The sequence below is a fragment of the Saccopteryx leptura genome, chromosome 2 (genome assembly GCF_036850995.1).
Source record: "Saccopteryx leptura isolate mSacLep1 chromosome 2, mSacLep1_pri_phased_curated, whole genome shotgun sequence".
Taxonomy (NCBI): domain Eukaryota; kingdom Metazoa; phylum Chordata; class Mammalia; order Chiroptera; family Emballonuridae; genus Saccopteryx; species Saccopteryx leptura.
In genome coordinates, this window is record NC_089504.1 from 296,273,764 (window position 1) to 296,288,335 (window position 14,572).

At 48.3% G+C, this 14,572-nt stretch overlaps 1 protein-coding gene across 2 annotated transcripts in view; it reads right to left on the reverse strand.

Moving 5' to 3' along the window:
* Nucleotides 1–1,043: 1,043 nt before the first annotated feature.
* Nucleotides 1,044–14,572, reverse strand: part of WNT2 (Wnt family member 2) — a 62,425-nt gene continuing 48,896 nt past the window's right edge. The window contains exons 5-6 of one of the 2 annotated variants that reach the window (XR_010748814.1): nt 2,265–3,379; nt 1,044–2,233 (exon numbers count right to left, since the gene is read on the reverse strand). Coding sequence is in view for 1 of the 2 variants with exons in the window: in XM_066362538.1 (XP_066218635.1) it covers nt 3,150–3,379 (230 nt within the window). In the remaining variant the exon portion in view is untranslated. Of the gene's footprint in view, nt 3,380–14,572 lie in introns of both variants that reach the window. The other variant, XM_066362538.1, reaches the window with a different exon arrangement.

The window sequence follows — 14,572 nt, forward strand, 5'->3', positions numbered from 1 at the left end:
CTCGTGGAGGAAAACTACCGCAGAAAACAACCCATCTCAGAGTCATGTGCAGATTCTACTTGTACTGAGATTTTATCTTTATCTCCTATCGTGTGGAACTTGTTAAGATTTGCAGAAAATTAATGGGTATCATCCTGGGCCCAACAAACTTCAATTTATAATAAGATTGTTTACTGGGAGGTAATTTGTAAGAGGATTTGACCCAAACAGAATCTCTCATTTTGTTTGGGGTAATCTATGCCACACATTCTTTTAAAAGCCTCAGAGAGTCACGAGTTTAGTGTATTTTAGAATCAAGGAATAGCCATTTTTATTAGGAGCTAACAAAAGTGAATTTGAAATTATCTTCACCTTCTCACCTTCTTTTTTTTTTTTTTTTTACAATTTTTTTTTTTTTTAAATAATGGAGATTACGTCTTCTGGAAGTAAGAATAGATAAAAATACCTGACTCCCTTATGTCCTTGTGTGGTGGCCACACCTGCTGCTAGTGCAGATGGCCACCAGAGTCTCCCTGCAAATAAGGACAATTCATGCAGGTTTCTGTATGGATACAACTTGTCTCCTGCTCCTTATCTGAAAGGATACATTTCAGTGTAAAAAGAAAGTCAGGTCTAAACATCCCAGGAATTAAAAAATTAAAAAAATGAACATTTCCCTGGCCGTTTGGCTCAGTGGTAGAGCCTTGGCCTGGCGTGCAGAAGTCCCGGGTTCGATTCCCGGCCAGGGCACACAGGAGAGGCGCCCATCTGCTTCTCCACCCCTCCCCCTCTCCTTCCTCTCTGTCTCTCTCTTCCCCTCCCGCAGCCGAGGCTCCATTGGAGCAAAGATGGCCCGGGCGCTGGGGATGGCTCTGTGGCCTCTGTCCCAGGTGCTAGAGTGGCTCTGGTCATGGCAGAGCGACGCCCCGGAGGGGCAGAGCATCACCCCCTGGTGGGCAGAGCGTCGCCCCCTGGTGGGCGTGCCGGGTGGATCCCAGTCGGGCGCATGCGGGAGTCTGTCTGACTGTCTCTCCCCGTTTTCAGCTTCAGAAAAATACAAAAAAAAAAAAAAAAAAAAAAATGAACATTGCCTTTGGATGCTAGAATTATTTAGAATGTACTGAGTTGATCCTGAGACAACCTAGTTTCATCTGTAGATAAAGTGCTTAACTGTCTTCCATAGTCTTGGAGGGTGGTTCTGCTTGTGATGGAGCACGGGGACATGGCTGGTGTTTGCACAGACATCTTCACTTCTCTTGGCCTCAGTTTCTAAGATATAAACTCTAAGGCCCTTTCTATGTTTAAACACATCCCTGCATTTATGGTTTCCAAGTTCATCCAATAAGAAGAAGGGCTCATGGCTTTGGCACTCGTGAAAGTCCCTTTGTGCCCCAGGAAGGCATCGGTGTGAAAGGTCTGAGCCCACGTGCCCACCCTGACAAGCCCCACTCGGAGCAGCTGCTGTCACACCTCACTGTTCTCCTTCTGAGCCCACAGGATAAAAGAAGGAAGAGCCACTTTGGAGTTTTGAAAGGGAGGGAAAGAAGGTGAATGCTGTCATCTTTCAGAGGGCCAGGTGGAAAACATCACTTATGACAAAGGACTCCTGCTTCCCACCAGCCTCAGTCTGACTCTGTCCTGCTGTGAAGCCAAAATAGAGAAACTGAAGGCCAAGGTCATAAAGAACGAGCTGGGTTAATAATGGGACATAAGATGCATGTAAGGGAACAAGGCAACATCCTGTTAGTCAGCACAGCTCTGTGAAGAGGTCACATTTTGAACAGAACTTAACTGTAGGAGGGGATGAGAAGTAGTTTCCTATATCTCATTGTTCCCCATGTACAATACAAACGGGGCGGCAGCCTCTCTGTCCCCCCTCCCCCGATGTCACCTCTTAGCTCATGGCAGAAGCCAACCACATCTTGCATATTGACGTTCCCTTAATTACAGCTGGGTCTCTTTTAAATATAGTCTCCAAGTTGATTTGTTTCCAATATAATATGCTAGGGTTACCTTTGCAACTCTATAAGCAAAGCGATGTGTCATTTGCTCTAGGCTACGGCATGTCATCACCTTGGAACCATCAAATGAACACAGTTACATAGGACAGGTCTTTAAAATGTGCTTGAAGGCTGGTGGGTACTAGCTGACACTCTTGTGACATGTGCCAACTCCTTTCCAGCATCTGCGTATGGGCAGAGGCTGTCCAGGCGTGACTTAGCTCCGGAAGCCTCTCTGTCAGTATTCTGGCTCCCTGCTTTGTCATCCCAGGGCCATTTGGTGACTGAATTCCACGGGTCACGTGCATCATGCCACAAGGCAGTTTTAGCCCCTTCCCCTTGCCGTGTCTGCACAGACACATTCTCTGACACTCTGCTTGCTCAGTTCTTTCCCTCCATCTTCACCCAGTAGTAACAGAATACTGTCAGATTGTCAATTTTCTTTCCAACTCTCTTCAGATCCTAAATGAGAATGAGGTCTCATTCCCTAAAAGTTCTTTCTATCAAGGGAGCAGTCATGCAAAACAGTCACTCTCTGAGGCTTTTGCTATTGCTTGTACCAAAGGACAACAGTCCCACCTGTCACACCAGATTTTACTATGGCAACAAATTCTTTGACATATATGTATTTTAAACCTAAAATTTATTGAAGGCCACCCTTCTCCAGGTGATGACCAATTATCCCTGGAGTCTGTGAAGTTGCTGGATCAGGCAAAAGCTTCATTTGGTCTTTCTAAAAATTACAGTTAACACCATGGTAGTCAGTCCCACACTCTTTACGTTACCCTCCAGAGAGAGGGTGGGACTTAACTCGAGCATTTGTTGAAAAACACAGAGAAAACTCCTTTGAGACACTCTTTCTTGCCCAGGCCAACAGCTCTGGAAAGAAGAATCGCCCAGGTGGGTAGAGACAGAGATCCAGGCCTACATGCCACCCTCCAACAGCCTGTCATGACCAAGAGGAGCTGTGCCCCAGGCCCCGGGAGTGGAGAGGGCAGGCATGCTCTATGGGGAGCGTGTGGCCCCAGTCCTGGGGCCCCCAGTGAGGGAGGAGAGGATTCTGTTTAGACAAAGGCCACATGCCTCCTGAGAGAACCCAAAGGCCCAGTGTCCTTGCAGATCCAATGGAGTCCTTGTGGGAGGGAAGGTGGACAGTGACCTCTCCTGGGGTCATGTGGGCACCGCCCAGTCAGCGCTCTTTGGGGCCTTACATGTGTGCACGTCCAGGGCCTCCAGACAGTCCTGGCAGCGCACGGCACAGCACCAGTGGAACTTGCACTCACACTTGGTCATCCGCGTGACGCGGGAGGTGTCGTAGCCTCTTCCACAACACATGACTTCGCAGCTGTCCATGCCCCGGGAGGTCAGGTTGCACACGCGGCCTGCTGTACCCAGGGAGCCTGGAAGACAGAGGGGAAGTGTCACGGAAGGGGTGGGTGGGCCAGCCTCGGGAGGGGAAGCCGTGCAGGGCCACCCTCCAGAGCGGGGCCCTTGCCCCTGCCCAGCACAGCTTGGGGCTGCACCACCAGTTCTGGGGCCACCACAGGGGACATCGTGGTGCCCAGAGGGCCATGTCCAGGAAGGGTGAAGCTTTGCTGTTGCCTCGGGCACTCTGACTCCATCGTCCCCACTCCTGAGCTCAATAAACTTTCCAGCGTATCCTCACCTAGCCTGCATGGAAGGGTCAGTGGATGGGCAAGGCTGGATCAGAATGAAAGAAGGATCTATTCTAGTCCCCTCTCTCCTGACCTCAAACCACATTAAGGAATGCGGCCAAAGTTAGCTCTCTCGGAATTTGTCGGGGTGCAGAGCTGCTGAGGTCTGCTAGGAAAAGGACAGCACTCTGGCCGGGAAGGGGAGCTGTGGGGTCCTCTGCCTAAGACCTGAGGGCCTTGGGGAGGGAGAAACGCCCAGCCTGGCGTGTGTTTCGTGCTGAGGTCTTAGGCCACCAGGATGAGTGTGAGGCATCCGGTGGAAGCCAGAATGTAGGCTGTTGATGAACATAACTGGTATAAAAAACCCATTAAATTATTAAGAAAAATCACTGGAAACCATCTTAGTTAATTAGGGTGACGTTTGCTAAATGGTAATTCAGATTTTTGTATTTGCTCCTTAAAACAAACACCCCAGATAGGAGGCCTCTTAATTTGCCCTGTTTTGTGGAAGCGCCCAGGTCTCTGTCACAAGGACATTCATTATCAGATGAGAGAACCAACTGTGATGGACATTTCCAATTACAATTTGCATTCGACGTTATTCTGTATCAGTTTCAGGTGTACAGCGTAGCGGTTGAACACTCACATACTGTGAGATTTTGATGGAGACAGTCGTCTTACCAAGTATAAACTCAGGGGCCATCGGCAGCCGTGCACCACAGTGAGCTCTGTGGACTAGCGGACCACGGACAGACACGAACGAGGCAGATGTGGAGACAGCTGCTCGGATCCTGCACTGATTTCTAGTCCCACTCCCATCTGCACTCCAGGTCTGGATGCACTTCAACCTTTGGGTTCCTAGAAACTTTGTATCCTTATGATAAATTCCCCCTTTTGGCCTTGGCTCAGTGGCTCAGTAAATAGTGTGTCACAGGTTTGATCCCTGGTCAGGAAACATACGAGAAGCAGCCAATGAGTGCACAACTAAATGGAACAACAGAATGGAACAATGAGTTGATGTCTCTCTCTCCTCCTCTCCCTCAAATCAATGAAAAAAAATTAATAAATTTCCACTTTTAGCTTAAAGCACTTCAGTTCCTACTGTTTGATATCAACAATCCTAGAAATGGACAAATCTGAGAAATTGACAAAAACCCTAGGATCCACAAACCTAGAAAAGCTATCCTCCTTATTTAAAAAAAACAAAACAACTTCTATTGGAATGGACAGTGACTTAATTCATTTCCCCTTCCCCCATCACATAACCCAGAATGTCTCCCTCTCCGTAACTCCTCCAGCGCCTCGTGACTGTGTTTACCGCAGTCTGCACTGTGTTCCCGTTATCTATACGAATGTCATGTCGCCCTGACTGTCAGGAACAGCCAGGGAAGCGGCCAGGTTCGCGCAGGGCATGGGGTCAAGTGGAGGGGAGGGAGGCAGCACTCGCTCTGCGTGCTCAGGCCCCCGACAGCAGGAAGACAGGCCGGGCAGTTCCACGAGCAGAGGAAGGATGGCAAAGGGCCGGGGTCAGGGTGGCGGGCGGGTCAGCCAGGACGGAGCGTGCTGAAGAAACAAAGGGTGAGAGGAGGCAGCGGCCGGCCCGGGCATGTGGCAGCCGTCATGACAGCGCTCGGAATTACTGATTGTGCAGAAAGGACTCGCTGCCAAGTGCTGCCTCCTAACAGCACACCCAGTCTTTAAGTCAATAAACATTTAGTGAACACAAACATGGGAGACAGTGTGCTGACTGCTGGCAGGTTTTGGTTGTCCATCGCTGAAGACCTGCCCTAACCCACAGCAAAGCTCTGTGCAAAGCGGCACTGCAGACACAGCCCAGAGATGGTAGAGCGAGGCTCTTTAAGGCTTGGACAAATTAGGGCTCAAATCCTAGCTTTGCCATTTATCAGCTGTGTGACCTTGGGCAAGCTACTTAATCTCACTGAGCTTCAGTTTCCTTCCACGCAAAACTGGGATAAATACAGTTCCTTCCTCACAGGGCCATGGTGAGGGTGGACGGAGATAATGCATGAAAGCGTCCAGCGTAGTAAGTGCTCAGTACGTGTTAACCATTCCTTCAACGAACAAGTGTTTATTGAGTACCTACTGTGTGCTAGACACAGTTCTGGGAGTTTAAAATTCATCAGCAAACAAAACAAACATTTAGCCCTAGGAACTTATGTTCTAGGGGAAGTGAGCCAAGCATGCTATAATAATATTTATTTCCATTCATATTAATAGGAGCAAACAGGATAGAGGAGGTGGCGTTAGAGAGAGGACTGAAACAGCGAATAGAGCTGCGGGGAAAAGGCAGAAAGGCATTCCAGGCAAGAAAGAACCTCCCACTCACTGAATTACAGGGTGGGTGGCAGGGGGTGCCAAGTAGGACCAGGCTGAAAATGTTCACTTGGCTCAACAGGAAGGAGGTACCGGTGCCCTCTGTGGGATGGCATGGTGGTGGACTGAGAGTGGGGGTTCGAGGGGACGGGACGCTGAGCAGAGACGATTTCCAAGCAGCAGGGCCGCAGGGCGAGGTGAGGCTGGAGGCGGGGCGTGGGTTGTTCTGGCCACTACACTTATTGGCATCTTGTGATATAGCAGGAGGGGTCTGGCCCAATTCTGTAGGTTTTTGTTTACATACAGTACAAAAGCAGAGAGACTAGTTTATGCTACTAGAAGTCAGGGTAGTGATTTCTCTGGGGGGCAGTGCAGGGGGGCCTGAGGGAGGCTTCTGGACCACCGGTTCTCTTTGGGTTCTTGCTCTGGGCACTGTGGTGTGGGTGTGCTCATTTGAGACAACCCCCTGAGTTGTTCACATGGGACATGTGCGCTTTGCTGTGTGCATTTTATATGTCACTGACAAGAAGATGGGGAAGGGGGAGAAGGCAGCCCCATGGCAGAGACCTGGAACCATGTGAGGAGCAGGGAGGTGCTGAACACGGCCGGAATGCAGCGTTCAAAGGACAGAGAGGCAAGCGACAAGCGCCAGAGGTGGGCAAGGCCTTGGCAGGGGCCTTAAACGCTGAGCCTAGGCCAACAGAATGCTACTGAAAGTTCTCACACGGAAGGGCAACATGATTACGTTGCAGAGGAATCAGGATTGGTGCTGGGCTCTAGTGGAGTGAAGGGGCCAGAGTGAAGGCGAAGAGGTAAGGTGGAGACCAGTACAGTGCTCCGGGCAGGGCCTGATGTGGCCCGGGTGGGACAGTGCTGGTGGTCATGGGAGAGGCGAGCACCCTCAGGACGCGGTGACTCATTGGACGGGTGGCTGAGAGGATGACAAGCCAAGACGTCCTGTGGGTTTCTGGCTTGAGCCTATGCTGGTGACATTCTCTGAAGTGGGCCTGGCTAGGGAGGAGCAGGCTTGGAGCAAAGACGGTGATTTAGTGTTCCACACACTGAGTTTGCTGTGACTGGGTTGTCCAGGTAGGAATGTTCGCTGGCAATGCCCTCGAGGACTTGGGACAGAGGTCAGAACAGAGATGCAGATTAGGAAATCTTTGCTCAGAGGTGTGCCCTGAAGCCATGGGTGTGAGGGAGACCCCTGTGGGTGTGGAATGCACTGTCCCCTGCCATCCCAGAGGTGACTTTAAGTTTTTACTTTTTCATGTTTTGTTCCTAAGCCAACACCAATCAACAGTCTTCACTTCTACTGACGTGCACTTAGCAAAATATGAATGAATCTATTACCACGTGATCAGAGTGATCCTCCCCCGTGGGGCTGGAGGCACGGGGGCAGGACAGGGAGACAGCACCCCTGAAGCAGCGCGAGGCCTTTTCCTGACACCGAACTCGGTGTTCTTTCCTGGTGACTCCCAGCTGGTGACTAGGCTGCCTTGGGTAATAGTCATGCTGGTTTCTGTCTCCCATACGCAGAAAACTGAACTGGACTCTGAACAGGACAGCTCGATGAAGCAACCCCAGCCCAGCAGAGCTGAGAGGAGCCCACAGGACATGGCCACGAGCAGGCGTGCCCCAGAAGTGGGCTCAGTAAAAGAGGCAGAGGCTCCGGCAACGGGGTATCCCGGGAGTTCAGTGACCACTCACAGAATGCCGGGAAACCCGGATAATCTGCACACGCCACTGTCACCGGCTGCCCCAGCAGGGCACAGTGAGGGCCCTGACACAGGGGGAGGGTGAGAGGGGTTCTTGAAGGTTGACAGCCACTGATGGAGAACAGCTGTGGGTAGATCTGAAGTGGCAATGGGCCCCTGGAGGTGTGGGCAGTGCCAGGAGTGGGCCGCTGTGGAGGGGAGGGGCAGGCTGGGGTCCGGGGAGAGGCTGGGGTGGGCTGCCAACGGCCCTGCTTTGGGGTTTGGATCTTATTAGATCTAATGACGGACTGTAGGGCAGAAGGGCAGTTTTGACACGTGCTATCATTTGAGTGGAATATACAGCCATTTTGATGGAAAGAGCATTTGCAAAGGGCAGAGCTGTAGAAAACTTGTATTGCTTTCCTTCACTGGAATTATAATAAGGACTCATTATAATTGATAGCTATAGGGCTACACTGTCTCAGCAACCTCTCACCAGCCTTTTCAAAACTCAAAGCATTACTGTTATTCTTAAAAGACAAAAATGAAGATTAAGCATGTGCCTGTGTGCACACGCTCTTCTGAAAGGGAGCCACTGGCCTTCATGGTCTCTCCGCTTGCCTAGTTCTGAATCCTTGGGACAGATATTTTTAGATTCTTCTCTAAATCACTGCTGCTGCCCAGGTCACACCAAGAACACCTGGGAAACGAAGCCAGCTTACTGACCAGCCTGTGTCCCGAGGGACAGTTCTCACGTTTTCAAACGTTCATCCATCCTTCTTTGCATCTCTTTCTCCCTCATTCTTCCCTCCTTCTCTTCTACTTTCTTTTTCACCCTCTTCCTCATCTTCCTGCTCATAATTGGGGTCAATATTTACAGAGCCCTGGCATGGGCTTGGCCCTGTGATAAGCATTTGCTGCATTATCTCACTTAGTTCTCATAAGCTTATAAAGCATTATTCTTACCATCATTCTGGAAATGAGGACGTGGAGGGTCAGGGAGCCTAAGTGACTTGCCCAAGGTCCCAGGGCCAGCAGGTGGGAGGGCAGGATGTGAAGGCTCGGGCCCCTCCCACGTGACCCTCAGCCCCTGGGCAGAGCTCTGCCCTGATGCCCCACTGAAGGAGCAGCTGGCGTGTAACAGCACTGACCTGGGTTAGCACGTTCCCGCCCTTCCTTTCATTATTTTATCAACTGAAGAACCTGTGAAGGTCCTGATATGTCACGTTTTTGGAGGGGACCTTTTTCTCCAGCTCATGACACACTGCAGACAAAGAAGACACCTCAAGTTGTGTGGAAAAGTGAGCAGCACTAGTTAACACAGTGTTCACAGCGTACACTGTGTTTTCTTGTATCGATACTCCTGTCACCTTTTTGAGGAATGAGACTGACTACCCTGCAATACCGAGATGGCAGCTCCAAAACAGAGTGCCCTCAAGGTGATTTTAACGTCTGTCACTGACGCGGACGTAGCTGAAGACTGTGGGACGTGCCCTTGCTAAGCAGAACCTCTCGTCTCAGGAGAGCTCATGGCCTCAATCGTTATCTCACCAAGAATGGAAGAACAGCCCGGCGCTCGCCTGACTCCTCTAGAAGTCATGCTCAGAGTCTCTCAGCCGTTTCCAAAATCCCAATTCATCTTTAGAGGTCAAAGGGTAATCTACATCTATACAAACAAATGTATAGACAAATAGATGTACGTTATCTACAAAAGCCTGTGTGTGGCTGGTTCTGCATATATTTCAAAAGAGAAATTTTAAAAATATTTTTGTCATTGAGTAATGGCACTATCATTTGTCTCCCAAATGGATATGTTAAAAGGATAAACACATATTTAGATACTTCCCACTGAATATGTTCATTTAAAAAAATCATTCATATTGCTTAAAAATGTTATCGCTTACGACACTTTAATTTACTCAGTTCTCTGAAGAGAAAGTGACAAGTTGGAAGCTCTTTTCCCTGACTTCCCTTTGCTTCCTGTTTGTGAAGAGTGGCCTGCTTGGGACCAGGTCTCGGTCCCCAGACAGGGCTGCAGACTCAGGTCAGCGAGCCCAACCTTTTCCTGTCATCTTCGCACCGCAGTGTCAGGAGATGGCTTGCCTGGGCTCTGTGTCAGAAAGCCCCAGGCAGTCCAGAGGAACATGTGGGTGCCAACCAGATCCACCTCTGTCCTTTCTTAATTAATTAATTTTTTACAGAGACAGAGAGTGAGTCAGAGAGAGGGACAGACAGGGACAGACAGACAGGAAGGGAGAGAGATGAGAAGCATCAAGCATCAGTTCTTCATTGCGCGTTGCATCACCTTAGCTGTTCATTGATTGCTTTCTCATATGTGCCTTAACCGCGGGCCTTCAGCAGACCGAGTAACCCCTTGCTGGAGCCAGCGACCTTGGGTTCAAGCTGGTGGGCTTTTGCTCAAACCAGATGAGCCCGTGCTCAACCTGGCGACCTCAGGGTCCCGAACCTGGGTCCTCTGCATCCCAGTCCGATGCTCTATCCACTGCGCCACTGCCTGGTCAGGCCCCCTTTCCTTTCTTTAGGTGCCCTCCTCACCGTGATCCACACAAGAACTCACATGGGCATGGGAAAAAGGAGGATGAAGAATCAGAGTTGCTAAATCACGTAAGTGTGTGACCACATCGTGTGATTTTGGTGGGGCAATGCTGAGGGAACATTACAGAATCAAGCATCCCATCCCCAGAGCTATAAAATTAATAATGGAGTCAGGGTTCCCAGTGCAAAAACATTTCTGTCTCCACCGACATGCATCTTCCTGACAGCCGAGGAGGATGGGGAGCTTTTGCTAATAGTTCCCAGACTCACACCTCCGGGACCTGGAGGAAGGTGCTCTCTCGCGCTCTCTGCGGATGGGCCCGTGTCTTTGGAAATTCCTGCCACTCCAGGCTGACTGAGCCCATATGTGGACCATTAGGGTGTAAAGCAACATTCACTTAAGCCCGTCCTCCAATAGGCTGCATCTCCTCTGCTTGACTTACATGTTGTCATTAACGACACAGATTTATCGCGGGAAGAGAAGAATGTTAAAGAGCAAATGTTAGAGACCGCACATTTATCTCCCCACAAGGCTCACCCTGCCTTGTATTAACAACTGCAGAGCAAAGTGAGGGAAGGCCGTGTCTCCATTTATCTCAGATGATTTTATTCAGTGTTTTCATAACAGCTCGGAAAGTTGGACCGGCACAGGAAGAGCATGTCCCATCACATCAGCACACGCCATCATGGGATTAAAGGCGTTGAGCTCAGACTCTCTGCGGCTTTCCCTAACTGGCACAAACCAGCCCACCCACGTTCACTTCCCACTGCCCCCACCGGTGACCTCTAATCAGGCCATCTTCTCACCCTCCCACTTTAGTGACGTTTTCGTATCACAGACCTGTAGACTGTTTGACTATAAGAGTCACTCTCATCTGCAGCCTAGACTTTCCTCTGCCCCCACTAGACTGAAAACCTTCCCACCCCTCAAGCTCCCGGCCGAATCCGCACCTTTCCCAGAGCTCTGCTGACTGCTGCACGTTCAGCTGACCTCAGTCCCACAATGCCTGCCGTGCAATAGGGCTCATACACCGTTTACAAAGAGCTGACGATTTCTCATGCGTCTTGTCTCCCCAAGGACAGGAGTTAAGTCTTATATTTCTTCTATGTATTGCATAGGGCTCAGGTGGCCAACATATATTTCTTGATTTATTAAATATTACCTTTAAAACAATTTTGAAAAATTAAGATCAGCCTTCCCCCCTTCAAATAAGGAGATACTTCTCCAGGGAGCAGTCACCCAGTCCTTGGGCACAATGGTGAGAGTGACAAGCTAAAATGGCTGTTTCTATTCAAATTATCTCACTTGATATATAGAAAACATATACAAAAAATGTGGCACATTTGTATATGATAGGTTTTAAAATGACAGCCTTAGAGTTTGTGACATCGAGTTCAGGTTTGTTATTGCAAACAGAGTGAAGTTAATTAACAATTCATTCATCTATTGAATCGTAGGAACCAGGGGAATTTCTAGGTGAATCTTACATCCTAAGAGATCGAGAGAAGTTAATTTGTCTACGACTATCCAATTAGTAATCAGTGGAAATAATAATAGCCAGCAATGGGTAACTCCAAAGTCTCCTCATCCACAGGCAGGGCTCGTCCCCTAGGAATAGCAAACACTATGCATTCAAAAGTGCCTGTTTTTAAAAAGAGGAGACTTACCACACAAACACAAAATAGTTTTCATGGGGAAGGCTTAGATGAATTAAGCAAATACATTATTTTAAAGTACTTTAACATCGTTCCTTTGTCTATAACACATTATTCATATGGTAATTAGAAATGAATTTTTCTCTATTTCTAAAAAAATGTCTAATTGGTAAATTCTTTGTTGTTAGTTGAAATTATGTCAAAGCCTTCAAAAAAAGAAAACAAAAATTTTGTCCCTTTTTTTAGAATTTTTTGGTTTTAAAACAATTTTTTTGTTTATTTTTAAATTTTCACAAATTGACTCTTATTGTCATTTAATTCAAATTAGAGCACTTTGTAGTATACCCTAAAAGTACAGAAATGCTAGCAAGTCTATCTTCTGAAAATAGACCAGATTCACAGACCACGTCCTTAACAAAATAGAATTGGACGGGAAAATTTTTTTTTTAATTTTTTTTTTTTTAGATTTTATTTATTCATTTTTATTGGAGAGAGAGAGAGAGAGAGAGAGAGAGAGAGAGAGAGAGAAGGAGAGAAAGAGAGAAGAGGGGAGGAGCAGGAAGCATCAACTCCCATATGTGTCTTGACCAGGCAAGCCCAGGGTTTCAAACCGGCGACCTCAGCATTCCAGGTCGACACTTTATCCACTGCGCCACCACAGATCAGGCCGGAAAAATATTTTTGCTTGGGTTAGCAATGACATCGGATGAGCTACCTAGTAATCCCACTGGTAACAGTCAGTTGAAAGCCACCCCCCCACTCCCCGTGAGTAAGAGAACTGAGTATTTGGTGGTGGTGGAAAGCAATAAACTGCCGCTGTGTTGGAGACCTTTTCTTTCACCCCGGGGAAGTGGGAAGCCAGCACCAGCGGCACCCTATAAATGCTCCACTGATGCACTTGAAATCAGGGGACATTCCATCTAACATTTACGTTAGGCTTATGTCGGGATTTTCATGAGCTGTGTATTATACAGTAATCAGTGGTGAGTGGAGACGTGCTCGGTGGAAGCAGTCGGGATGTGCCTGTGGAAGACCACAGTCTATCCGTAAGCTGTGACGGAGCCCCGGCACCACTAGAAACTCAGCTAACACTCTGATGAAGGCATTTTATGCTATTTATATCTTGTCAGTCAATTCAACTCAACACATGTCTGCATGAAGGAGCTGGGGATCCCGTGGTGACCAGACAGACGTCGTTCCTGCCATCACGGAGTCAGAGTCTAGTGGGACAGGCATGTAATAAGCAAATATTTTTTTCATTAAGTGACAGGCTGGGAGGCAGAGAGACAGACTCAAACATATGCCCCAACTAGGATCCACCTGGAAAGCCCCCTACTGGGGGTTGCTCTACCCATCTGGGGCCACTGTTCTGTTGCTCAGCAATCAAACTATTTTAGCACCTGAGGTGAGGCCATGGAGCCATCCTCAGTGCCTGGGGACAACTTGCTCGAATCATTCGAGCCATGGCTGAGAGAGGAGAAGCAGAAGAGGAGGCCTTAGCATCTGAAATTAAGGAAGGCCAGCTATTGGGGCAGGAGGGATGTCAGGAGATCGTAGAGACTAAGACTTTGAAAAGATGGTCTGCTGGTTAATAATTAATATTAATCATACAACATGATCAATTACTATGAAACGGTGACTTATAAATCTCACAAGTACTTTTTTTCATATTGTTCTCTTCTGGTCTAGCTGTCTTAGCATTTTTTAGATATCAATTCATGAATAGCTATAATAAGTCTCAAAACAGAAAAGGAGAAGTAACTTTTTCAAAACAACAAATGTAAGACCTTGTAATAGAACAATGGAGTGAGGACTAAAACCTGAGAAACACCACTTTCCTGTCCAGGCTGAGGGCTGGTCCCACCATTGCCACCTGGCTCATCTACAGGAACTGGGAGGCCTATGAGGCCAGGACAGCAAGGGCTGAGTTTGTCTTCCTCATCTTTGCATTCATGGGCTTATCATAGTGTCTGGCATATAGAAAGGACTCAATAAGTATTTGTGAAGAAACGAGGGACTTTGGCCCTGGCCAGTAGCTCAGTTGTTTAGAGCGTCGTTCCAATACATCAAGTTTGCAGGTTCAATCTCTGGTCAGGACACATACAAGAACCAACCAATGAATGCATAAATGAGTGAAACAACAAAGCAATGTTTCTCTTTCTCTTCCTTCCTTCCTCTCTCTCTAAGATCAATTTTTGAAAGTTCCTTTAAAAAAAAAATGAGGGATTTAAGATATCCTGGTGAGAGTTATACATTTATATCAAAATAAGATCCACCCCTTACTATTTGCTCACATGTTGCCTCCTTGTTTTGAACCAGGTCACAGTCATGGCATTCTGAGGTTCTGCAAACCTGGCCACACCAAAGGGCATGTGTAGAACACCCATCTCTGTACGCCACGGTTTGCATTGTGTTCTCTTGGGTTCTGAACTGTGTGCCACATATGATTTCTGTGGAAAACACCCTTGACATGTGAAGGCTCACACCAGTCACAATCTACAGCTGCCAGCCAAGTACTCACACTCATCACGGTCTACAGCCGCCAGCCAGGTACGCAGCGTCCAGCCAGGTATGCAACGTTCAGCAGACTGACAAGCTACACAACCGGGGACTCCACTTGTTTTCTGAACTTGACTGGGGGAGGGTGGAGGGGTGTTTGTTTCTTCTAGTTGATGAGGAGACCTCAGGGTGACCT